This window comes from Caloenas nicobarica, chromosome 13 (genome assembly GCF_036013445.1).
Source record: "Caloenas nicobarica isolate bCalNic1 chromosome 13, bCalNic1.hap1, whole genome shotgun sequence".
Lineage (NCBI taxonomy): Eukaryota > Metazoa > Chordata > Aves > Columbiformes > Columbidae > Caloenas > Caloenas nicobarica.
In genome coordinates this window covers 16,423,431-16,449,266 of record NC_088257.1, presented here as the reverse complement: position 1 = coordinate 16,449,266, position 25,836 = coordinate 16,423,431, and the positions used below count along the sequence as shown (strand labels likewise).

The window sequence follows — 25,836 nt, the reverse complement described above, 5'->3', positions numbered from 1 at the left end:
AATAGTGCTAATTATTTAAGTATCTCTAAGAGGCATTTAAGACTTGACAGGGGTTACATAGCATGTAAAATGAATGTATATTTCTATGAATGTGCTCCTTCACACAGTTGATACCATGTCCTACTTTACAAAATCCAAGTTTAATAGTTATACATACCCAACAGCAAGCTTTACAAGTATGAGTAACTAGTAACTTATGTGCTTCAGTGTGTTTTGAATGTGAGAAAATTCTGAGTAAAAACCTGGTTTTGGTTTGAAAGAACTTAAGCTGTCAGACACTACCTACCTTCAAAAAAAAAAAAGTTCAGACCAGCTGCCTAAAAGAGTGATACTCACAGATCAGATGCATAGATGCCAGTTCTCACTGGAAACATATTTGTGCATTCTACATAGCACTGCTGCTATCTACTATGGAGAAAAAAATTAATTGTTTACAATTCAATCCGACATATTTGTTATTTGAGAATTTATTTCTAATTTCAAAAACAGCTGAAGAAGAAATATCAAAGTTCATTCGTCAGGCTGTTTATCAGAGAAAGTGGTCTGGACTGGCATGTTGGTGAATGCATTCAGGTCGTGCGTTCCTACAAAATGCTAACCTTTCATACTGTCACTCTGTTACAAAACGCCATTCCTAAAGTTGTCAATTTAATCTTTTTTCATGTCAATGTGTCTATAAGCTTAATGTGTGAGTGGTTTGCAACTTGGAGTGAGAGGTAATGATATTACAGAACATACAACAAGGTCAAGTACCACCAAGAGGACTGAGGGCTGTCTGTCATTCATGTTCTGAATGTTGTTTGATATATTTAGCACTTAATTCCTAGTAGACATTGATTTTTCTCCTGCAGGGTAGTGGCGGAGAATGACTTTTTACACAGTCTCCTAAGCAAAGTCACTGCATCAAAAGGAGACAGTGGTGGACAAGGTGAAGTAGATTTTAATTTTTATTTTAGTAAAGTAACAACTAATTTTTCTGGCACTTGATTTTATATTGTTTATATTTTAGAGAAAGGCTGTTATGTTAGAGCTGTAGCAGCACCTTGGAGGTGGGTCAACTCTGAAGCTGGAAGTCTAGAATCATGAGTTCGTTGCAGAATCTTAGGAGCTGTTTAGATTAGTAGCTACAGTTTTGCGTTATGGAGTTCTTTCACCTAAAGGAAATGGGGAAAGTGAATTCTTGTCACTGTTTTGGTGGGTAGAAGCAGCAATCATCTGAGGACAGATTCCTTTTCATTTTTTCCCTTACCATAAATGTAATCTCTTTTTTTTTCCTCTTAATAGGTGTCTGGGTAACTGTGAAAATGCTGGTCGGAGATGTGATTCAAACTAGGAAGGACTATCCACATCTTGTAGACAGGACCACAGTTGTTGCTAGAAAGCTAGGATTTCCTGAAATAATCATGCCAGGTAGGAGGTGCTTTGCTCTCTAATAGGAATGGATATTATTTGATTCCCTAGGTCAATGAGCATCAGCTGCAGCCTTATTTATTTACTTCTGTAAGGGGTAACTCAGAAGGTCTTTAGAATTCACTCCTCATTGTAAGTTTTGTTCCAATATTAGAGGCTTATGGAAAATAGCGAAATCCTTGGAAAGTTTTTTCTAGTACTTAAATAGAAAAAATAAAATCAAGGCAGTGAGGGGTAATCCCAGCTCCTTGTACATAGCTTTCTTGTATTCTACGTAGATTATGGTGAATGCCTATTTGAATTTTAAATTAACCTTATTTTCATTGTAACTTATAACTGTCATTTAATAATTATAATGAGCGTGAGTTTACAGTCTCTTTTTTCCATTTACGATATTGTCCAGTTGAAGTCACTCACTGCAGTATTCCTTTTTTAAAAATAAACAGCATTCCCCACATCAAATCCTTCAGGTCAACTCTCGATACTCGAAAAAGTCATATTAATTTGTTCACAGGAGACAACGAAAATCTGAAGCTCTCTCTAGAAAGAGAGCTGAGTATTTGGGCAAAATTCAGTAAGGGCACCATTGGGCACTTCGCCAGCAGGTGTCAGTGCAGGACGAGAATTGCTTCAAGCCACTTGCAGGACCCTCGTTTGGGTCCTTTCACATCACATTATAGTTATCTTTTCAGCTAAGAATAACAGAGCTGAAAAATTAAATTCAGGTGGAAAATAAGACACTTAGCTGTTTCAATGCAGAAAGAGGTACTCTTGTGAAGCTGTTGACCATATGCTCTCACGGCATTTTCATTGATTTTTAACCTCTCCGTTTCTTTTGTAGGAGATATAAGAAATGACATTTATATCACATTGCTGTATGGAGATTTCGATAAATACAATAAAACAACTCAGAGAAATGTGGAGGTGATAATGTGTGTCTGTGATGAAGAAGGAAAAGTGATGCCAGTAAGTTTTCTTTTTTCTGTATGATAGACATAAAAATGAGTTACATTTTAGAAGAAAGCCTTAAACTTAGAATTTTTTATAAAATACCATTGGTAAAAAAATTGCAGTTCCCTCACCTGAGCCATCTTGTGAAATCTCGTGACTGATAAGTTTTATGATATTTAAAGTGATGTGTCTATTAAGGTCCTATAAATGTCTTGCATAAAGCTGTAATGAGGAATAACACTGAATGACCTATTTTAGCTGTGCTAAGGAACAAGTGCTATTTTTGACAATTACTGCATTCTTAATCTAGGGTTTTTCTTGTGGAAATTCCCAGAGGAATGCAATTTGTAGATTTAAATGTTAAAGTGTCATTTCTGCTACATAACAAACCCTCGATTTGCGCGAGAAAGACTCTGTCATTGTTCCTTGGATGAATTACGTGGCAAATAATGAAATTAGTGACAGAGGACCGTGGATGCTGTAAATATGCAACTTAAATGTTTACAGTGTCTTTTTCTTTGTCTGTTTTGGTCTTGAGGAATTTTTCTATTTTCCTTGGGGATTCTTAAGACCAGATCAGTATTCAGGGGGATTTCTGGCCTTTCCTTTTTCTGAGTTTTCTACTGTTCACTAAACTAGTACTGTGATCATGAGGGTGAAATCACACTGACACTTCTTGAGATAAAATAAAGATGGAGTAACTCATTATGGTTCATGACTTGCTGAAATGTGTTTATGAACTACAATTAAATGCTTGACCTAAATTGTGACTTTAAAGCTTGAATGAAGAAAATGCTGAACTCGTATAACGCTTAGGGTCCACACAACAAATTGTAATCCTGATTACAAAACGCTGCCTGTACCTCTGAAAACACCACGACTTGCATGTATAGAAGTTAGCTCTGCTGTGAAATCGACTTCACCAACCTCTGTCCTGTCTGTTCACAGCTAATAAGCTTAAAATACACATACCAAAGTATTACTTAAAGAAATTAACCTATCGCAATGCATTCAGTCTTGCATTCCAAGATTATGCTCATTTCTGCAGATGGATCCTTTCTCCCAATGCTGGGAGAAAGCGGATCTGTCACTCTGTGATCTGGAATGTATGTTCAAACGGTGACTGCTTTCTGCGGGTAATAAGCCTTAGACTTGTTTAAATGACAATTTTGAGGAGTCAGTTGAAACGCTGTTGAATGTAACTAATAACAAAAGTAACAGTTTTTCCCTTTTAGCCTTCAAAATCTAAATGAATACCAATAAATTTTCAAACCCATTAATTCATATTAATTTCAATGTTTCTATTTATCCACAGATGAAAACAGGTTTATGTTCGCTAATCAGGAAACTTGTTGGCTCTGTTTAGGTATCAAACTAGCTTCAGTTGAAGAGCTAGCACTAGGTTTACAATTTTAAGTAAAAGGCCTGTTGTTCCAAATAAATGTCACAGGATACATTCAAACAAGTTGGTGCAGAAACCTTGAGAAATCTGCCTTCAGGCAGATGAGACATACCTTTCTGCAGTTAAATCGCTCTGACCAGACCTTACAAATCATCTTTGGGTATCAGCATCACAGCCTTCTTGTTTCAAGGCATCCTGGTGATCCCCACCGAGGGAGGTTTAGATTGGATATTAGGAGAAAATTCTTCCTGGGAAGGGCTGTCGGGCATTGGAACAGGCTGCCCAGGGCAGTGGTGGAGTCACCATCCCTGGAGAGGTTTAAAAGGCGTTTAGATGAGGTTCTTAGGGACATGGTTTAGTGCTAGAGTTAGTTTATGATTGGACCTGGTGATCCTGAGGGTCTCTTCTAACCGAAATGATTCTATGGTGTTTGAAGCTGATTTCTAAGATTCACTGGATTTTCAGTGTGAAAATTGCACCTTTGCAGTACTTAGTGTAGCCTATATAGGCTTGGTTTCGTCTGTGCCTTCAGTAGAGAGTTTAGTATGTTTGGGTTTTTTCATGTATCTCGGTTTCATGTCTGCCTGGTAAGGTGTCAGTGACCTGAGTTCTTCAATTACCAGCATTAGTAGTTACTCTGCAGGCACAGTCGGCAACCACAATCAGCTAGGAAAGACAGAAGTAGGCCAAGGTTCTTCTCAGATTCACTAAACAAACTGAATTCCTAGGTTACAACAAATTGTGGACTTGATTAAAACGTTAAGTTAGATCTTTTCTAGTTGTGATAGTCATTAGAGAATGGGAAGATGCTAAATGTTGAAAAAATGCAGGAGAGTATCCTGTCTGTGCCTCTACAATGTTTAGTTTGGAAGTCACCTTTGGTATGCAACCAAATGCTTCTGATATTTTGCTAGAATAAATGGAGAAATAAACTGAATAATGAAGCTAGATTATTTTTACTTGTGTTTCTTCTAATAACCGAGATGATGCCTTGGTTACTGAAGTTCTTCAGTTTGAGAAGACAAGTCCAGTCTATGTACGTTCATTGCCTAGGTCTTCTTGGACCCCACTCTATAACCCCTGTAAGATGCCATCTATGAGTAGATCCAGTATAATTATTGTTATCATCAGAGTCTTGGAAAATGCAATATCTTCACATGAATGCTTCATCAGTGGTGGAGCTTCCATTATTATTAAATTTTGAATGATGCCATATGCACATTCAAAACAGCTTGTTAAAGACAGGTGTTGATGCTGGTCCTGACTCTGTAGCTATCACAGAGTGCCTGCAAAGGCAAAGGGACCTCGAAAGCTCATCCAGTGCAATCCCCCCGCCGAAGCAGGAACACCCAGATGAGGTTACACAGGAAGGTGTCCAGGCAGGTTGGAATGTCTGCAGAGAAGGAGACTCCACAACCTCCCTGGGCAGCCTGGTTCAGGCTCTGGCAACGTCACTGGGAAGAGGTTTCTTCTCACATTTAAGTGGAACCTCTTGTGTTCCAGCTTGAACCCATTACCCCTTGTCTCACTGTTGGTCATTATCGAGAAGAGCCTGGCTCCATCCTCGTGACACCCACCCTTTATATATTTATAAACATTGATGAGGTCACCCCTCAGTCTCCTCTTGTCCAGCTCAGGAGCCCCAGCTCCTCAGCCTTTCCTCACACGGGAGATGCTCCACTTGCTACATCTCTCTTCAGCAGTTCCCTGTCCTTCTGGAACTGAGGAGCCAGAACTGGACACAATATTCCAGATGTGCTCTCAGCAGGGCAGAGCAGAGGGGCAGGAGAACCTCTCTGATCTACTAACCACTCCGCTTCTAATCCACCCCAGGTACCATCGGCCTTTCTGGCCACAAGGGCCCAGTGCTGGCTCATGGTCACCCTGCTGTCTACCAGGTCCCTTTCCCCTACACTGCTCTCCGACAGGTCATTCCCACCTTACACTGGAAGCGGAGCCCGGTGCTGGCCCGGCCCGGGGCTCCGCAGCTCAGGGAGAGCGGGCAGGGCTTGCGTTGGGTGGCCAACAGTCGATGCTGCTCGTGCGGGGCTCGCTGAGGTGAAGCCGCCGCCGCAGGGAAGGCTCCGGGTCGGTGCCCGCCTGCGCTGGTTGGTTTTGCTCAAGTCGTAAAAGTTTACACGCCTTAACGAGCCACTAAACCCTGTTTCTTCTTTTCTTTTTGTAAGAATGCTGTATGCCTGGGAGCGGGGGACAAACCCGTGAGCGAATATAGGTCAGTTCTTTACTACCAGGTCAAACAGCCGCGTTGGATGGAAACGTTAAAGGTACGCTGTAGACGATTTTCATGTTTTTCGCTTCATTTCTTGCTACCTCACATAGGGACTCTGTACAACATCAGCTTTTTCTAAAAGATAATGTAGTCCTGAATACAGCTGGAAGGATGGAGCCTCAGTCATACATCAGTTATTAGAAATACATGGTTACTGAGGCTTAAAACTTGGCCTAGAAAACCATGTAAGATTTTGTTTAGCAAAGCAAATGAGGTCATATTAGATAAGCTTATATCCTAACATGGCTCATAAAAAATGAAATGGTGCATTTGCTCCATTTTGGTGAAACAGCCGAGATGAGCTTGAATTGCATGACCAAAAACCAAACCAAACCAAACACCACATCCCACCCACAAAATTATTACAGTTTAAGAGAGAAAAGACTGTCTTGGATTTGGAGACACACCAATAATTATCTAATCTAGCTTTAATGTCTTTGATTGGAAAATACCCAGAAACTTCCAGTAGTTCTTATCAAGCATGTCTCAGGCTTGCTAGCAAGCATACTATTTTGAGGAAAATTCTTGATATTGTCATGTATGTTAAAGCTGTGATTAGTACACTAAGGTATATTGCTGAAATTGAACAGGACAGGACGGAAATGGAAGTATAATTTGAAACAAGCTTATTAGTTGTTTTGAAAACGTTGACTCATGCTATTTTTTGCTTACTATATTAGATTCTTGCTGAGCTTATTCTGTAATTCAGACTTTTATACAGAATCAGTAACAGCAGATCTATCTGAAAAGCATAGTTAAGGTGAAGGAGTGTTATTCAGTAAGATTTGTAAAGGGAAGTTATGAATGAACACAAACGAATACAAGTCTTACTGAGTTCATCGTTCTAAAACTTAAAATATAAAAACTTGTTCTTTTTCTTATGCAGTTGGGCTTTTTTTGTTGCACATTTGTTATGAGTAGGTATGGTATTTTAAGAATAAAGCAGTCATGAGTTTCAGGGATTCTACTTAATGCTTTGAAATGGAATTTAATAACAAAAGTGTAGTTAATTTATTTCACTAGAATTTTCTTACCTTTTTCACTTGTTTCTTAAAGTGGTTGTCAGTTCATATATATGAAATGTGGAATTTTCATAGTGCAGAGGTGTTGCATAATTTTGTATGGTTAAGGGGGGAGGTAATAAGACTGCAATATACTTTCTAGCATACGAGCACTTGTGTGCTTTAACTCACTGGGTTCAGTGCCTCATTTCTTTGGTGGTGTTAGACTTTGAGCGAAGTCTAACAGATAACTGCTTATAAGCCAACTCTTCTCCTGCTGTCATCAGGCTCAATTGTTTTAAATTTTCTTTGAAAGGCATTATGGACCCAGCAGAAATGGTGCTTGTTTATTCTAAAACAGGAGCTCACTACATGTGAAATTACCTTCTCCCCTTGCCCCCCATAACTCTATTGATTATTTTCTGATTTTACAAAAGGTAGCTGTCCCTATTGAAGATATGCAAAGGACACATCTGCGCTTCATGTTCAGACACAGGTCATCTCAAGAGTGTAAGTAGAGAATTTTTACGTGAGTTGAACTTTAATCCATTGGTGGGTAGTCAACTGAAAATGTTTTGCTTTGCAGCTAAAGATAAAGGAGAAAAGAATTTTGCAATGGCCTACATAAGACTAATGAAGGAGGATGGAACAACTCTTCAAGATGGAACCCATGACTTGTTAGTCCTAAAGGTATTGGGATGAATTTTTTTTTTCCTTTCTTTCCCCCACAGGACACCTTTTTTCACATTGTTGTCTTTGACTGCATTGTTTATTTTCTTAGTGCTAGGATAAATTTATTATTCTATCAAGGATAAATACTGTATTTTTCATCTGAACACAGAAATGATGTAACTTGCTCCACAGTCAGTAAACATGACTCTACGTTTTAATTAGAGAGAGGCATCATCTAAGCACAATGAAAGACAGTTGTTCTTTCTACTATTTTTAGTGAAGTTTGTGATTTTGACCTTCTGTAGTATAGAGGAAGTAATGCTAAAGCTCAGCACCTGGATGGTGTGCCATTGCTCTTGCTGAAGGGAGAGAAAAGCGGTGTTCTGTTTCATTTAGAACCTTTGTCACATGGGAATGTAATCTTAGGGAACTGGTTGTTTGAAATAGCTCTGTGTAGTTACTGAGGTACAACAGTGAAAGTTTTGGGAATTTGATTTGGGATGTGAATAATAGTTTTGTCTAGCCCTCATTTTTTTGTGAACTGGAGCAGGGAAAAGATACCTCAAGATTTGGTTTTAGTTGGTGTATTGTGGTGGTTTGTGTGTGTGGGGGGGTTTTTTTAGTTTGTTTGTTTGGTTTTTTCCTTCCCTTGGAGAATAGTGTGTAGCAGGAATTAAGAACCAGAAATCACTTCCGAGACAGAATAAATTTTGCTTTAGGTATTTCTTAATGCTCTTTCCATGAAACTAGTTTGCCATAACATAAGTTAGTAAGTGAGACACATACAACTAAATCAAGTAGGTTAGGTAGTCCAACAAACATTAATGGCAGTGTAGAGTTATTTATCTTCTCTTCATTGATACCGACACTGATAAGTACTCAGACCAGAAGGAAAATAATGATCACATTGTATGGCTCTGTGGTTAATGTTGGTTGTGAAATTCCATCTAATTAATTCCTGCATCAACCTTGTAATATTTCCTTAAGTGACACCTTAGATGAGGAATGCTAAACAGAGTTGACCTAGTTTATGTTTGGGAGAAATAGACAGATTTTCTGACATATGTTTGCCTATTCCAGCATTAAAACTGGTAATTGTAGGCTGTAAGTGTTTTAAACAGTTGTACATCTGGCCTTTCAAAATAAGTAATTTGAAAACTGCAAAGTTTAAACAGTGTACTTCATTTTTACTGCTTTCGGGCATTGAGTCTTTTCGAGAGACTTTTGGATGAAAATGGGAAGTCTTTTCCCCATTGTCTGTCTAACTTGTCTCAGAGGAAGTCAAGATTCTCTTCTGGTTCCAGAAATTCTGAGAAGTAATTATTTGGCAAGCTTGATACAATTATAAAAGTTAGTAATGCTGTCTGTTTTGCTGCATAAGGGTTTTGCCTGTCTGTCTAGGTCTCTTTGTGGTCCATTTTTAACTTTACTACTACTTCAGTAGTAACAAGAGGCTGCACATCTACAGTCACTGAATCAGATACAAACCCAAAACTTTAGAAAAACATTCTGGATTATGGTTTTCGTAACTGTTGATGAACAATTTTAGACTAAGGGTCTGCAATTGAGTCAGATCTGTCATGGTGTTGTAGCTTTAAGTGACAGCTCATAAACTCTTTGGGGAAATTTTCTTGAATAGTTCTGTTAAAGAAAAATTATGTTATCTAAACAGCGAGGAGTATAATTTTTAAATTTGTCTTTATCTAAAAACTGCTTTCCAGTCTGGGGTATGGATCAAAAGTTCAGACAAAAACAAACAAACAAAAAAAATCTAATCTGTGAGGGTTGTGGCATGCAGCTTGATGAAACAGAGGAGGGGAAAATACCTGTTGGCTCTCTGGGTACTTTTTGTGGTTTGTTTTTTTGTTTTTTTGTTTTTTTTTTCTTCACTATTCATTCTACTGAAAAGCAAAAATTCTGTGATATCTGTGTCACTTAGTCACTGCAGTATATTGTTTAATTTAAAGTATAATCTTACCATGTCCTGATCTTTTATGTTAAAGGTCCAGGTATTAAGTTATAATGGGCATATCAAAATAGTGCTGCTGTTCTTTCCCTGTTCAGTGCCATTTGCTATTCTTAAATTGGGTGCAGACATCGTAAGTGTGTAGTCTATATCCTGTGTACAGTCTTCAAGGTGATGCTCAGTAGTCTATTGTGTTCTGTAGCTATTGACATTTTAACAAGAAATCGGCTCTTGCTTTTACTCTGTTAGTGATGTAACCCCTCAGTTCCTTACTGCACCTTAAAACAAATACTTTTATAACTTCAATGTAGTATTTTCCCTGCGTATTGATTGCAGCCTTTCTTGCTGACCAACATTGACACTTACTTTACCTGTACTATTCATCTTGGACTTGGGTGCTCTTTGTCCCTTAGTGCATGCATTTAAGTCCGTAGAAACATAGTTTTTTGTTTACTTTTGTAGCAAGTACAAAACAAGTCTAATTTTAAATCCAGTGGTGTGAAATATGTAATGCACAGTATATTGTTTTTCAGGGGGACAGTAAAAAAATGGAGGATGCTAGTGCTTACTTGACATTACCTTCTACACGTCAACACACGGAAAATAAAGGAGCAACCATACTCAGGAACTCAAGTATTGTAGGGGGGCTTTCAGTAAGCTCACGAGATGCATTTTATATTTCAACTCTTGTTTGTTCTACGAAGTTAACTCAGAATGGTATGTATCTTCTGAACAGGCGGGAGTTTTAGAAGACATTTGATTAATTGCATTTTAAATGTCGGTGTCTGTCCATTTATTTCCTATTAGTGGGCTTACTAGGTCTCTTGAAGTGGCGTATGAAGCCAGAGCTGCTTCAGGAGAACCTGGAAAAACTGAAGATTGTGGATGGAGAGGAAGTTGTGAAGGTACATCTTTATATAGTTATTCCAGTAATTGTTATTCTTAGTGTCCCTTCCTATGGTGGCAGGAAAAAATGCTACATTGTTTCAAACAGAAGCTGGAGGGTCAGTTTCAGTAAACATAGGAACTTAAAGAAGCCTGTCAGTGATACTTTCTTTTATGAGCGTCATTTGGTGTTAATGCCTTTGTTAGGAATAGTTTTCAAAAGATGGGAGCAAAGCTCTTCATTAGAAGGAGCAAGGAAGCAAGCACCTGAATAGGATTCTTCATAGTGTTAGCCCTTTATTTTTTTTTCCTACTTGTTGCTCCCAAACATCTCTGGTATTGGCTGTGGAGATTTGCAAGATTACTAGTCAAATATGCCTGCCTTTCCTGGCAATTAATTTATTAGGATCCTTTTCTGCTTTCTGTTTTATTTTGCTGGAAATTTTGTGCATGGATAGAGAATTCAAAATTAAGAGTATTATTTGGAGTCATTGTTGCTTTGGTCAGGTGTTTGCTTATATGTCATAGATAAACTTTAATTCTGAGCACGCATAGAATATTTTCTTTAAAGACTTGATAGGATATGAAGGCAATACCAGTAAAATATTTTCCATAATCTCTACAAGTATCTGCTTTTGTCTATCCAAAACATCACAAACAATCCCCCCTGCTTTCTTTACAGTTCTTAATATTAGTTTACATGTTGATTTTTTTAAAAAAGTATCTTATGTACCCAGTGGAGTGCCTTGTTAATTTAATGAGTATAATATGAATAAAAACTTCTTAATATTTGGAAAGTGGCAGGCTCCAGCATTCAGATTAGGAGTCTGTTACATTTGTGTTGCTCTTTAAATATAAGCATTAGATGCCTCTCTGGAGAGAAGGAGGAAGGAGAACTGAAAGGCTGCTTTTTTGCCTTTTTTTTGGCCTTTTTTTTTTTTTTTTTTTAAGCCAAACAAAGATTTGGTTCCCAAGTCACTGGGCTGCTTTCCTTTGATTTAAAGCAGGCTTTGATTCAGACCACAGAAGTATGAAGACTCTTCTTAATCATCATGTGCATGTGATCACAACAACTATTAATCTGTGTCACTAAGGAATTAGGAATACAGTTTTAGATAGTTATGTCATTTAGATTATATTTTTAGATTTTCCATAGCATTTGAGCTAAGCATATATTATTGATTGCTCGTGTGTCTCAGGATGTAGGTTCTTAAAAATAAAGAAATTAGAGCCTAAATCTTTGGAAATGTTGCTGAATTTAAGTGATGCTTCAGTGAAGGCCTTTAAAATTCAAACTTGAGAGAAACTAAGACCACTATCTGGAAACTGACTTGGGAGATTTTTCAAGTTGAGTTGAATGCCAGTCTGTCATTTCGTGTTGTTCTATAGTTTCTCCAAGACACGCTGGATGCCCTATTTAACATCATGATGGAACATTCGCACAGTGATGAGTATGACATCCTTGTCTTTGATGCATTGGTAAGAATCAGCACCAAAGGATTTTATTTTTCAAAGTAAGGAACCTTATAATTTTGAATGAGCTCTCTTGTTGTTTATTTCAGGGAATTAGTTTTAAAATCTCTATAGAACCAATGGAATATTACTATTTGACTGAAAAGCAGGTTTCTTTGGACACTCTTAGATTATGAATTATCAAAAATATTTCAGAAGACTAGTATTGACATACAAAATGTGGCTTTATGAAAAATGCTAATTATGTCCATGTCTGTTTAGATATATATCATAGGACTCATTGCGGACCGTAAGTTTCAACATTTCAATGCTGTTTTGGAAGCATATATCCAACAGCATTTTAGTGCAACCTTGGCGTACAAGTAAGTTTGTTTCTTTTTTTTTTTTTTTCTGAACCTCCACTATCATGTTAGAGAAAGTAAATCCTATTTGTGACTTTTCTGATGTAATTAACGACTGCTGCTTTGTTGCTGTTCGCTTATCTGGAAACAAACCTGACTGTGAGAGACACGCATAAGTATAGACAAATAGTAACTGATGTAGGGTTAAATGCCTCTTTGGCATTCATTTTTTCTTGTCTGGATTTTGCTGTGTCTGAGCAGTTCACCTGCATCCCGTCAAATTTGTCAAAAGATACTTTGCTGTAAAGCCTTTCTCTTTACATTTCTGGCCTTAACCTGAAATCTCTCAAGTGAGGACTTGAGGATATCCTTCACACGTTTATATAGGTTTTCACATGGTCTTTTAGAGCAAACAAACTTATAGGGAAAAAAAGTTTTGGGGAACTATCAAGCCTTCATATGCAGTTCAGAGTCTGATGTTTTCACTGCAGCAAACTGACATTCTGGTATTTGTTCTGTGCTCTGCTGTGAATTGGAGTCTTGGTATTAATATTTGTTACATGATCATGCCAGTGGGCAGGTGGACAGACTTTCGGTGCTGGTTTTCTTTTTATTTTTGGGGCTTCCAGATAATGCCCAGATGGAAAGACATGGATTCATAGAAAAGAATAAAAACCATTTAGACAAGTTATACAGTAAACTTAATGCTGGATTCCTACTTTATTTTAAAAGCGTTTTTGCCGATGATGGTAGGATAAAATTGCTTTGAATGATGAAGAAAGGTAACATCTTCACTTAATGCTCATCTTGGCATAGTGGTGTAACAGGGTAGATGTATTTTTTAATCTACCCGAAGTCTTGTTCTGGAGTGGCAGATTGAAGCATAACTTTAATTTGGGATGCAAATAATAGATGGAAGACTTTAGCTGAAGATTTTGAATAGCCAAGGATATCTTGTGGTGTCCTGTGCTGAATTTGCATTAGTTCCAACTCAACGGGAAATGTCAGACAGGTCGTGCGTTAGAACTTTTGTTTCCTAGAATTGAAAGGCAGTAGTGCACAATCAATCCTTTCTCACATTCTAGGGAGGTTGAAGTTAGCATTATTGGGCTTGGAAAGCTCAAGCTCAATATATGTTCTTCCTTAGTCCTCCGTCACTCTATATGTAACAAGCGCATGTAATTTAATGCTTTATATTATTGTCAAAGAAGAGGAGGTTGGGTACAGAACCTCTCAGGACAGCCTTATTTGCTTAAAATATTTCTAAGACTTACCTGACTGGGATTTTCTGTTGACTTAATCAAAGTGGAGTTGCAAAATGATGTTTATGATTGTTCCCCATATCATGAGTTTTCTTGGCAACGTTGGTTCCATCATGGAAGATGCACTCTGTTTCAAGAGTCATTTATGAAATAAACAAATAGCTGTATGTGGCCTAACTCATAGTTAGGAAGGAGATACTATGTCCTAGACATGTTATGACCATATTATGATAAGCTATTTTTGCCAAACTGTATTTATTCAGTTACTATGTAGTCATCTGTTTGTACTTAGCTTTTATAGAGTTTTGAGTGCACTTAACATAGACAGCTGAGGGACCTTGAGCAGACCGCCCCTGCATACAGGTTGGATAAATTTTATTTCAACTAAGTACAAAGCTGTGAATTCAGGGAAGCTATAAAAAGGATGAAATGGAAACACACAATGGATGTCATGCCAAGAAGGCTGAGAGGCTGAAAGCATGATATTTGGTCCTGAAATAAGAGTTAAACTAGTGCAGTGGGGCTGAGGATGTGTCTATTAGTTACACAGATAGAGATATGTATGTGCACACACACCTATCTATCTATCTACATTCTGTGCAATTCTTGAAGCTGCTATTTGCATGCAAGTATATTCCAAATATCATGGTGGTCAAGTACTATTGTTTAATCAGTCCAGTTGGTGAACTGTTAAGTTTCATCCACATGCAAGTGCTGCTTAGGTTTTTGTTGTGGGTTGGTTTTGTTTGTTTAGGGTAGGGACTGGTAGGTTTCCATTTTTGCGGTGAGGTAAGAAAAGAACCAGCCACTCTTCTTAAGGCTACATTACAATTAAGATTACATCATTAATATTAGTTCAGTAGTTTAAGATGAAATTTAACTATAAATTAAGGGAGTTATTTTTAGATTAGTTTTTGCACTTTTTTTAGCAGGTTGTTTGTTTAGCAAAAAAATTGCCTTTGGATACAAAGCAAGGAAATGTTTAACTAAAAAGAATAGATATTGCTGTGTACCAGAATATTGTACTATTTACATGCAGTTAATTTAAAGCATGCAGTGGTTTTTAATCATTGCTTAATGTAGGTAGGCAGAAGTAACATTTTGTGTTACCTTGTGCGTGTATATGAAAAACTTCTGTAAAAGTACTTCCAAGATTGTAAAAAGTTATGCTACTGTTTTGACATTTCAGGTTGCTTTCTTGCTTGCAGTTAAGAATTTGCTTCTCATTTGTTTATACCGATAGAATTTGTGCAACATAAATGCAAAAATACATGCAGTACATTTTGTTGTGTGTGCTTGACTAAGCATAAACATTTATTTAGAGTAGCCAAACAAGTGTTGTGGGTTTGTTTTGTTTTTAAGATGATTTAAAAGATGTTCTTTAACTTCAGGAAATTAATGACTGTTCTAAAGACTTACTTGGATACCTCCAGCCGAGGGGAGCAATGCGAACCTATCCTAAGAACTCTGAAAGCACTGGAATATGTTTTCAAGTTCATTGTTAGATCAAGGACATTATTTTCACAGTAAGTACCTAGGCTATTTCCATTTAACTAGTAGTTCACTATCAGAAATAGAAGTAGACCTGAGAATAAAAAAACTTGTTCCAGAACAGAGCTGTATTTTTTTGTTCTTACAAATAGAATATAAAATCTGGCGTCTGGCCTAAAATACATTCCTGAGGTATATTTTAGAGAGGGAATCTTCGAAAATCTGCTTTCTGATTCACAGTGCAAGTTCTGGCGATCTGTTTAGTAATAGCAACTGATTTCAAGGCATGATTATTCTTTGCATCAGGTGACTTGACCTAAGACCAATGGACAGCCAACATTGTGACAGACGGCTTGAAGCTGGATGTTTGTCCTTGAGATCATGGTTTTCAGCTCAGACTCTGTATAGAATGACGTAATTTTCAGTAATTTTTGTGCAACAGATTATTAGCGTTTCAGTTCTCCAGTTAAGGAATTCATAGGAAAGACTCAATAGACTAGACACGTATAGCTCAGTCAAACAGACGAGGTGTAATATTTTAAAGTGTTATGCAAGTTTAGGGAAAAGAGAGACGGGGAGAATGAAGATGATAAAAGCCGGAAGGAGAAAATCTACAGTATGGTAACTGTGTCCCCCACTTCCTCCCCTAGCCCTTAAGGGCTCTCACCATATCCCACAGACTCTATCCATATTCCCTGTTTCCTCTTTTTTCCCTCATCTTTTTCCATTTATTCGTAGCTGGTTTCCCCCCGATGCTTATCCTGTTGTCCCTCTGCTACATGACTGAGGGAAGCTCTGCAGTGGCAAACTCAGGAGAGTAGGTAGACAGAGTGGTTGGATGTTGTTTGTGACTGGCAGTCAACAGAACAGAAAGATGATCTGTTTTATCTGTCTTTTGTTCAGTGGGAGCTCTAATATAATTTTTCTGTTATTTAACTGCCCATTTAAAAAAAAAAAATCCATGTGGGTTTATACTTTTGTAGAATTAAGTATGTTTGATAAATTATGAAATGTTGGTTGAAGCAGGAGTAGATTAAGAAGTTATTTGCTGCTGGTAGATAGTCCTTTAGAAATATTCTTGTCTCTAGGAATTTACTATTTATAGATGGATACAGATAAAGGTGAAAAGCTGTATAGGGAAGGAGATGGTGCTTATGAGAATATAATATCACCAGTAGTTCAAAACCTTTATTTTAAGTATTTTTAATAGGCATCATGGCAAAAGGGGACATTTAGAGTTTCGGAGAAGGAAGCATTGTGTAGGGGATTATGGAAATTTTCTTGTAGGGATGAAAGTCAGAAAGCAGAGTTTTGTTGCAGGGAGAACTTTGGTCTCCATTTTAATCCCTAGTGTTGGCTGGCAGCAAAGCATGTACATTGGACAGTCTGTGGTAAACTAGGTTATTGCAATATGCTGCATATTCAAGTGGTTAGCTACATATATCTACTCCTTTAAGTTTTCCCTGTAAATGCCTTATCTGGAGGTCTGAAGCTCTAAATTTTGTTGGACAATTATCATTATTATAGGCAATAATAGCTATTGCAAATGGTAGCCTCTGGCAAAAATAGCAAAACAGTCAACAGTATAATCTCACAGTGTATTTCAACCTATAACTGTTGTGATCTAACTTTTGCAGTCAATTTGCTTTTGTCAGACTGGTCATGAAAAAGAAGAAAATATGGGGTGGTGGGGGGAAGACTAATTTATTTTCTTCCTGTGAGAAAAGTTAGGATTTACGATTAAAGCACTTCACTTTCAAGGGTTGAGATTAGCCTACTTGGAGACAAATATTTTGAGTTAATAGAGCTGAGACAGACCTTTAGGTCATTCTTTAATTTGATGTGCTGCTTAAGGAACTAAGATGCCTTTTTGAAAGGTAGGAGACATTACAAAGTGAAATTTGTACAGGAAAGAGATGAATAATGACTTCTAATATTAGACATACAATGTGAGGCTTTTTTAATCTCGTTGTCAAGCAATGCATTGAAGATAACCAAGTTCTACTTTAATTTGCATTCATTCAATCCTGTTGAAGCTATAGAGATGTAATGAAAGCATAATTTTTTTTACTCCAGTCAGCTAAACTAACGTTGTGTCTTGCAGCTGTTTGTTCAGTGACTATGTTTTGTAGAAAGGCCATATGTATTAGCCAAAGGTTTACATAATACAGACTCTGAAAACATGACATGTTTACTTTGCTCCTTTCATTGGCCCGAGGTTATTTTTGGTGGTGAAATTCATGTACGCTGCTGTGATGAAGTTGTTTCCAAGCAAATAATTAGTCATCTTTAAAAATTTCCTTTCAGAACAAGAAATTTTTAAAATGAAACTTAACACAGAAAGTTGTGTCTAAATGGAAGCTAGATGGTGAATCAGGAAAGAGAATTATCATTCTACCTGGCTTAAATGAGTCCTGGTGTAAATTCAAAAAGCATTTTTAATACATGTTGTGTGATGCTTCTGCGTCTCTTCTTGCCTCACATGTTTAGTTAAGAAAGCTTCAGATTTCTGCTTGCATAAAAAAATGTGTTTAAGAAACTTCATTTATTTTTTTACAGCAATGTTGTCTAGTCAGTAAAAGCTGTGTCAGTACATTAGACAAGTAACTTTAATTATCACTTAGACTGAGACAGTCACGTTGTTACAAGTTACAGGTACTTCATTCCCATTGAAAAATAATTTTAAATAGCCTCCACGTGCCATGGTCTCCAGTATGGTAAAAAAATTAAGTCATTTAACCAAAAACCAAACTCTTGAAATACCACTTGGTAATGAAGGTGATAACTTTACTATTCAAGTGTCCTTGTACTTCAACTTGTTTATTTCAAGATGCCTTTCACATTTAAGTTTTTCTGATATGCATTTTTATACAGCTATCACACCTCAGTAGGGGTGTACCTGAAGTAGTGCGTATCATATACGTTGTATGTATCTATATATAATTTTTTCCTCTCCAGATAATATTCTGGATCTTGGAGTTTCTTTCTAATAACTGACTTGAGTCTCATTGACAAGCATTGACCTTAGCAGTGCAGAGGCCATGGACCTAGACAGTGTACCTCTGTGTTTTGCTTTCCTCAAAGCTTCTTGCCAGTCACTGTATGAATAACAGTTTTGATTTTTTTTTTTTTTTTCTATTTCCTTGCTGTAGACAAAAGCACTTGATTTGCCTTTAGTTTTCTTAAGGACTTAAGTTTTGAGTTGAAAAGAGAAGCACACGACACTGGAACACATGACTTGAAAAAGAGGGTTTTTTCTCTTCTGATAGAGAACAGAGTACATCAGAGGTGCAACATTTAGTTCACAGTATCCTACACACATTTCAGGCTTCTCTTGTTGCCTTGTCATTTTTCTTAACTTGTTTTTCTTTAACTTTTGACAGCTGTTTCAGGTAACTAACGTGTCACCGGTGTTTTTTAGTGTTTATGTAAGAAATATTTAGTATTAATAGCTAGTATGAACAATACAGGAGAGATAATCTGAAAGATTCAAACTTTACAACAGGGAATGAAGAAATAATGGAGTGAGCTTGATATAAATTCACTTTTTAACTTTTAAGCGTCAAGTAGAGACCTTTCAAAAAGCAAACTGGTTAATGGAGACAGTAAAAATAGTTATTTGAAAAAGTGGTAATAACAGCAGAAGAAAGAAAGTGATAATATGTGAGAAACATCGTAGAGTAGCTCAGTTGTAGTGGGAAAAAAAATCAAAAGCTTTTTGCATATAAATCACTTTGGAAGTGAAGTGACTCTTTTATAAGCTCAAATCTGGGAGGTGTCATTCTTTAAAGGCTTTTAAAAATTGAAAATGCTTCTGTTGTGTTCAAGCTGAAGAATTTCTACACAATACAGTGAAGAGCAGATTTAACCCATTGGTGAAATAGCTATGTAGATAATATTGGATCAACTTATAAAGTATATTTTAAGGTAATGTTAAATCGGATCCATTTAGGACTATGAAACTTTCTGATTCTGAAAGGATAACCTAATGCATCTCTCAACAGATTATATGAAGGCAAAGAACAAACAGAATTTGAAGAATCTATGAGGAGACTCTTTGAATCCATCAACAACCTGATGAAAAGCCAACATAAAACTGCCATTTTGTTGCAGGTTGGTGTGTGCTTGGAAACGAGTTTGGTTTTTGTATGGCTTGGTTTGGGGGCTTTTTGTTCTTGTTCTTTTTAAATTGAGGAAAATACTCTTAGGAAATTTATGCTTGGTGTCTCTTGTAATTCCCCTTCATTAGACGATCAAGTTGTCTAATAAAGTTTGAAGACGAGGTTGAAAAGGTCAGAAGAAGAGACATTCATATAATTTTATGAATGTAGCAAGTGAAAGAACCAAAACACAGATGCTGGAATCTTTCAAGGAATCTAATGAAGTGAAGCCTCCAGTGGGAGCTGAATGTTTAATTACTGGGTTTCTTCAGATAACGCTAAACGAGGATTGCACTATCTTAGTTTGAAAAGTCAACATTATAGTATCAGCAGTTTGGAGGTCCGTTATTTAAACAGCTGAAAATAGGATCAAGTTTTCCCATTCGTGTCAGTCTTAGTTATTCTACATTCTGGAATCTGATGTTTTAAGAGAACTAGAAAAGAAGGAGCTATTATGATCACTTATATCAAATAATTGGTATGTAGTTCTGAATTAAAATAGAAAACTATCAGGGCTTCCTATTAAGTAGGAAGCAGAAGATTTTATTGGACAACTGCAATATTGATGCTTCATGCATTTTCTTATTATGCACTTATTTGGCTTGACTTTTCCTTTGGTTTTGTTTTGATTCGTTTTGCTATGACTTACACTAGCAGTAGAATCCAGTGCAAAAGTTTCTGTCCTGAATAAATCTTCAGGTGGCTGATCTTGAGATGTGTTACCTGACACTGCCTACAGTGTTAATGTGCAACTGCAGAAGAGCTAAAAATGTAAACGCTGCTTTAATTGTATAATACCGTGATTACAGTAATCTAAATGCATATGAGAATCATTCAGATACCGTCTGCTGTTATTTGACGATCCTGTAGAGGCCTTCCTGGCAATAGTTTATACATGTGAAACACGCTGCATCAGCAGCAGGAGAAACTTTGGAAGAAGAAAAGAAGTCTTTACTATAAAGTAATGCTGAAAGAGAGAGTTAATGTAATAATGTTTACTCTTTTGGTACTTGTACTGTATTAATAAGCTAATTAACAAATAGATCTCGGAGGCTTTCATGCTCTTCAGGAGAGGCTTGTCATGTAACTGCATGTCTCCCTGCCTTAATCTCAAAATGCTGGGATTGTCCATCTGTGGTTACTGTAATGAGCAGGGTAATTTCTTCTTGAGAGTGACAAGAAGGGGTTGTAGAAGACTGTTTTGCTTGCTTGACTGTTTTGCTTGCTTGATTGTCGCTGGGACAAATTAATGGGTTTGCAAGTGGCAATACTGACTCTGAAACAGCTGCCAGGTGTGTTTAAAACCAGGTGGTACTGTAACAGTAGTGGCAGTATGGCACTGGAGGTATGGATGAATGTTGATTGTGTTTACTGTGATTTGACATATTTCCAAATTTAATGCTAGTTCTTAATATTACAGCTCTTCAGCAAAAATATACCATATATTTTCTGATGCTCTTAGGAAATAGCAGAACCTTGAAAATATAACATCTCTTAGAAGGACTAAACAAAATAAGTCTATGCTGACTTTAATGAGCATGTAAACATGTTTCAAAGATAGACTGGCTATTTAACAGTTATGCTCTGCTCAATGCGATCTTAAACACTAATATTTTGGTTTTCTAATGAGTGCTGCCAATTGTGAAAAATGGATCATATTTATTCATAACCATGAAGGACTAGGAGGCTTTTAAGTACCTAAGTCTGTGCCAGCCACTGTAAGTTTTCTTTTCAGCTGAAACATTTCATTGCAGATCTGAGATACTGGTTTATATCATAACTTTGCTGTTGTCCCTATTACTGATAACTCATACCAACATATTTCTGAAAGAAACCTACAAAAAGATTGCTTTACATACAGTAAATAAAAACTACTGCATTTATGTAATGAAATTCTAGTAGGAGAGAAACAGAACGAGAAGTGTCTATTGGAAAAATTGACACTCAGAACATCAAACTAGCCTTAAATATGTCACATTTGAAGTTATCTTTGATATGAATTGAAGGGGAACATAGATTAGTAGGATCAATTAAATGAGTTCAAGTGGATTACACTCTGAAGATATCAGAGAAGGAAGTTTTAGGAGCCCTGAAGAAAGTTGAAGTAACTTGTTTTCTCATTATATTGAAACTTAAAATGAACTAGTTTGCAGAGCCTCAGAATGCAAATTCTTAACTCTTATTTCACCCTCGGTTGTCCAAATACCTTTAGCTTTAGAAGATCTGAAGAATTATTTTGAAACCTGAAAAGTCAGTCATTCTCTGCTAATGATTTTTCTTTTTTACTTTGAATTCAGTATTTTAGTCAGTAGTAATTTCCCTGTCATTTTTACTGATAGCAGTCATACTCAGATTTGTGTTGAATATTAATTCAGGCAGGAAAATATTGTTTATAAAATTACATATCATACGAAACAGCCTAGTCAGTGCCAGAAGCACTTTATTGTTTCAATTTAACTTTATCTTCTGAGTGCTATCTTACTTCCTCATCGTACATGCTGCATGAGTTGACAACAAGTTAAAAATCAGTTTTTCAATCTCTCGTTCTAAAGCTGGCTGAGGTGGATAGGTGCTTTGGCTTACAGAATTGTTAATTTATTGTTGGTAAACTAAATATTTACACGTAAATCCAAATTAGCCTCTTATTTTCATTTGTTTTACTTATGGAATTTTGTTTAAAGGTACAGCCAGGATGCTTTTCAATTTCAGCATAGCATGAAGTCTTTTTACTACAATTAGGATTATCATTTCAATATCCTAATTTAGCTGCTGTTTGAAAGCAACCATATGAACTGGAGAGTGACCTGTTTTCAGGTCCTGCTGTGTAACTTTACAAAGAGATTGGTCCTGGTACTTGAGATTTGGAACGTTTTAAATCCACTAGTACAAGTTTCATTGTGCATGTGTAGGGTAAGGATTCCTCCTTTTAAGAGACTTTTCACGTCTTTTTCTTTTAATTGCTTAAAACCGTCATTTCAGAACTCATAATGACTTACTGGTCATGGCACTGATCCTTCTAGATACTAGATTTGCACCTTTTTTAACATATTTGGCAGGTGTGATGTTAAAGCATTGTTTCATTTATCAGTAGCTTCTCTGTAGTCCTTGCGGATGAATTTTTGTAGTTTTTAGAAATAGTTTCTCCTAAAGTCTGTACTTCTAAGGATAAACTCCGTGAAATAAATTTCCAGAACCTGCAAATAGTTTGGTCAAGGAAGAACCTCTAAGTGAGAGGGAGTAGGGAGGTGTTAGTACCTTCTTTCCTTTCTCTTAGCTCTCAGGGAAAAATCCATCATTTTCTGCAGATATGGTTTTTGTCTGTGTAAATTAACCTGTGTTTCTGGGAATAAAATCTGATGAATTCTTTTTAAATTTCAGACTGTGTTGTTATAAATTCATACTGTTGATGTCTGGTTTGCAGTGGGTGTGCCCTTTCATTGACAAGTTTGTACTCTCAACCTGGAATTACAAATCAAGCCCCAGCTGCTTTTCCAAAAACTGTTCTGTCCCCCAATGGATACATCACATTTGACCTAGAGACGGTCTTGTCTGTTGCAAATGTCAGCTATATCCAGCTACCTTGTAGGCACTGATTTTAGAAAGTAGTACTCTTAATTTTGTGCATGCTTTCAGAAACCTTATATGACATGTTTTTAAGGTCAGGGAAGCGTGGGAAGAAAAAATTTTCTCTGGCATTGAAAAGTGTGAAAATAATGTAATATGAAGATGCTACCTTTCTCCTCTCATTCTTTCCCCCACATTTTTGACCCATCCATACTGCTGCAGTAGATTCTAAGAATTTTAAACTGTACAGAGATGCGTAGATTACTTATGAGAGAAGAAGGCTAGAAGGGTACTGACAGTGATTGTGGTATACAATAGGGGATGGCACAGTAACTTGTTAAAGTTGCCTTTTTAGCAAATAAGATTAGAGCAAGAGCACTGACGATTTCTTCCAACGTTCTTTTCATCTCATGGGTACTTTAGTTTCATGAATATGTATAATGTAATGTTGCAAAAGAGGGCAACTAAGAAAATAAGCTTGGTCAGGAGTAAAGATGAAAATAAATGTAACAGTGTATTGTACATGTAAGAAATAATTTTCTGCAATGCTGTGGGTTTATCTGTATCCCACTTAAAAAATTATTCTCTGAGGTCTGAAGAGTGCAGAACATGTTGTACTGCTTACTAGGAGATTTTTAGGACTTCATTAAGGGCAGTGCTCATTTGTGTCCATAGTGCCTCATTTGAAGCAATCATCGTAAATGAAACTTGGGAGTTTACAAGAATGCAGAGGATATACTTGTTATTGTACTTCAGTGGGTACTACAGATTTGCAGAGAAGTGGCAGATAAATGCTTCCCATTTCCTTCCTCATGCGAGTGCGGAATAGGGAATATGTGGGAAGGGAGACAGCACAACAGACCATGTGTCACTGGAGTGCTGCTTGGAATATTTTGTGGCCACTGCTCGTGCTATCCTTTATCAAACATCTTTCACAGTAACTGTGAGTTGGTGTAAAATGAAATTGGGATGCTGCCACCGTACTGTATCATCGTACAGTATTTGCTGCGTGAAGAGCAAGGAGCAACACATTGCTGAAGCAACACTGGGGCTAGGATGAGTTTCTAGCCCAGCCCAGGTATTTGTATGGGTGTTTTAAATAGCCTCACTGTTTCTCAGTTGTGTGTGTTGTTGGTTTGGGGTTTTTGTTGTTGTTGTTGTTGTTGTTTTTTAAACAAACCAACTCCACTCTTTTTTTTTTTTTTTTTTTCTCAGCCTATTGCAAGGAGCTAATAGTGGCTAAGATCAATAGAAGATACAATCTTTTTGTTGAAGTGGCAACAGCTTTTAAACATGCCTTTGACCTTCCCAGGATTGTGTGCAAATGTGGGCATGAGATTTGCAGAGGAATGAGTTTATCTGAAGCATCTTAAGCCAGCATTATTGAGCCAGTTTGACATACTGTGTGCACCCTTGCTGCAGACCAAATTCTTTCTTTTTGAAACAAGATGTGAATAGTTCGCTTTTTTTTTTCTTTTTAAGTGACTACTACAGAGGAAGTTCATAGAAATAAAATGATAGCTTTGTAGTGTTTAAAAGGTCTAAATGGGAACCAAAGGAAGCCATGCTCTGATTGCCTTTATTCTAACCTCCCTGCCCCCAATAAAGAAGAGATTAGGTTTTTAACAAAGAGTTTGCTGTGTAGAGAAATAGAGAAGTATTGAGCCTAGATAGGCTTCATTCTAAGGCTTCATGGCTGACTGTTTCATCTTTGTTGAAAGTTGCAGTATAGAAGCACTGTGAAGTTGATAGCTATTGAAGAAACAGTACACAGCTTCTCATTTAGTAACAAAACCAAAAGCTTGTCAAACTGTCAGCATATTACAATTGTAAATTGGTATCTGGAAAGAAAAATGCTTATTCCTTGGTCCTTGTCATTTCAGCTGTATGTTTTGTTAGATGTGTTATCGTGTTTTGTGGCCAAGATTCAGTGACTTGACTGCATGCAGTATGATTCTGATAGATATCTATACATTTATCTGGAATTCACTGCACAGGAGCCAAACAGTAGATGTTATTTCTGATATGATATCGTTTGTTGTTGCTTAACTTTTTTTTTTTTTCTCTTCAGTTGGGAAAGGGATGAAAGTGGTACAAGAAATTACAATTGGTCGGTTTTAGAAGGATAGCAGGCATAGGGTAGTATGTTTTCTTACCCTGTTTGTTCAATTTTATAAAAATCCAGACCAGTGTGGCTAATCCTAAATCCTAAAAAGGATCTACTGTAGCTGACCTACTGAAATAGGATGATGGGAAGGAAGGCAGAGACTGATATCCTGCTTCGGACCTATATTAACGTGGCCGGGTTCTCCTTCTTGACAAGTTATGTAGCGTTTTACCAAAAATACTTTTAAAACCACACAGTATGGTTTTGCTTGGAATTTATCACAACCCCCAGCCAAGAGGCGTGGCAGATCCTTTTGGGTATGTAAAGTATTTGAGAGGTGCAAGTTTGTTAGTGAGAAGATAAGTCGCAAGTCATTTTGTGAATGTAAAAATCATTGTAGGCATCTCTCAATACCTAAAGTGTAAGTAGAGAAATGAGTGGACAGTGATGCAGCAAGTGTTTAACATAGCAATATGTTTAACATCTTTGCATTTTAGTGCAAGGCTTTTCACTATGCGTGCTTTCAAAAGGTATTATCAAGGCTAAATACTTTCAGCCTACAAAGGTACTTCATGACACAGTGCTATATGTTAGTCTTTAAGGATGTTAGTAAATTGTCATTAGTAAATTATTATTTTTGAGCCTGAAAATTACCTGCTTAAGTATTCTTGTCTTTTTCTTGCCCTTGTAATTTGTTAGGGTTTAATTATTCCAATACACTGTCAAAATATACCTTGGAACTCTACAGGATAAGGTAAACCATCAGATAGCTTAGCTACAGATGGCTGGTTAGGGAGACGACACTCCATTTTGGAGGCTGTAGCATGGAGGGTGTTGGTCTCTTCTCCCAAGTAGCAAGTG

The 25,836-nt window shown here is 36.9% G+C and overlaps 1 protein-coding gene across 1 annotated transcript in view; it reads left to right on the top strand.

The window, feature by feature from the left end:
• The window catches only part of DOCK2 (dedicator of cytokinesis 2), a 180,263-nt gene that overhangs the window by 21,084 nt on the left and 133,343 nt on the right, over positions 1–25,836 (top strand). Inside the window, exons 12-23 of the mRNA XM_065644433.1 lie at positions 852–928; positions 1,285–1,410; positions 2,252–2,376; positions 5,950–6,048; positions 7,492–7,564; positions 7,641–7,744; positions 10,226–10,409; positions 10,500–10,597; positions 11,967–12,056; positions 12,312–12,412; positions 15,045–15,179; positions 19,149–19,257. Of these exons, the coding sequence (XP_065500505.1) occupies positions 852–928; positions 1,285–1,410; positions 2,252–2,376; positions 5,950–6,048; positions 7,492–7,564; positions 7,641–7,744; positions 10,226–10,409; positions 10,500–10,597; positions 11,967–12,056; positions 12,312–12,412; positions 15,045–15,179; positions 19,149–19,257 (1,321 nt within the window). The remainder of the gene's footprint in view (positions 1–851; positions 929–1,284; positions 1,411–2,251; positions 2,377–5,949; positions 6,049–7,491; positions 7,565–7,640; positions 7,745–10,225; positions 10,410–10,499; positions 10,598–11,966; positions 12,057–12,311; positions 12,413–15,044; positions 15,180–19,148; positions 19,258–25,836) is intronic.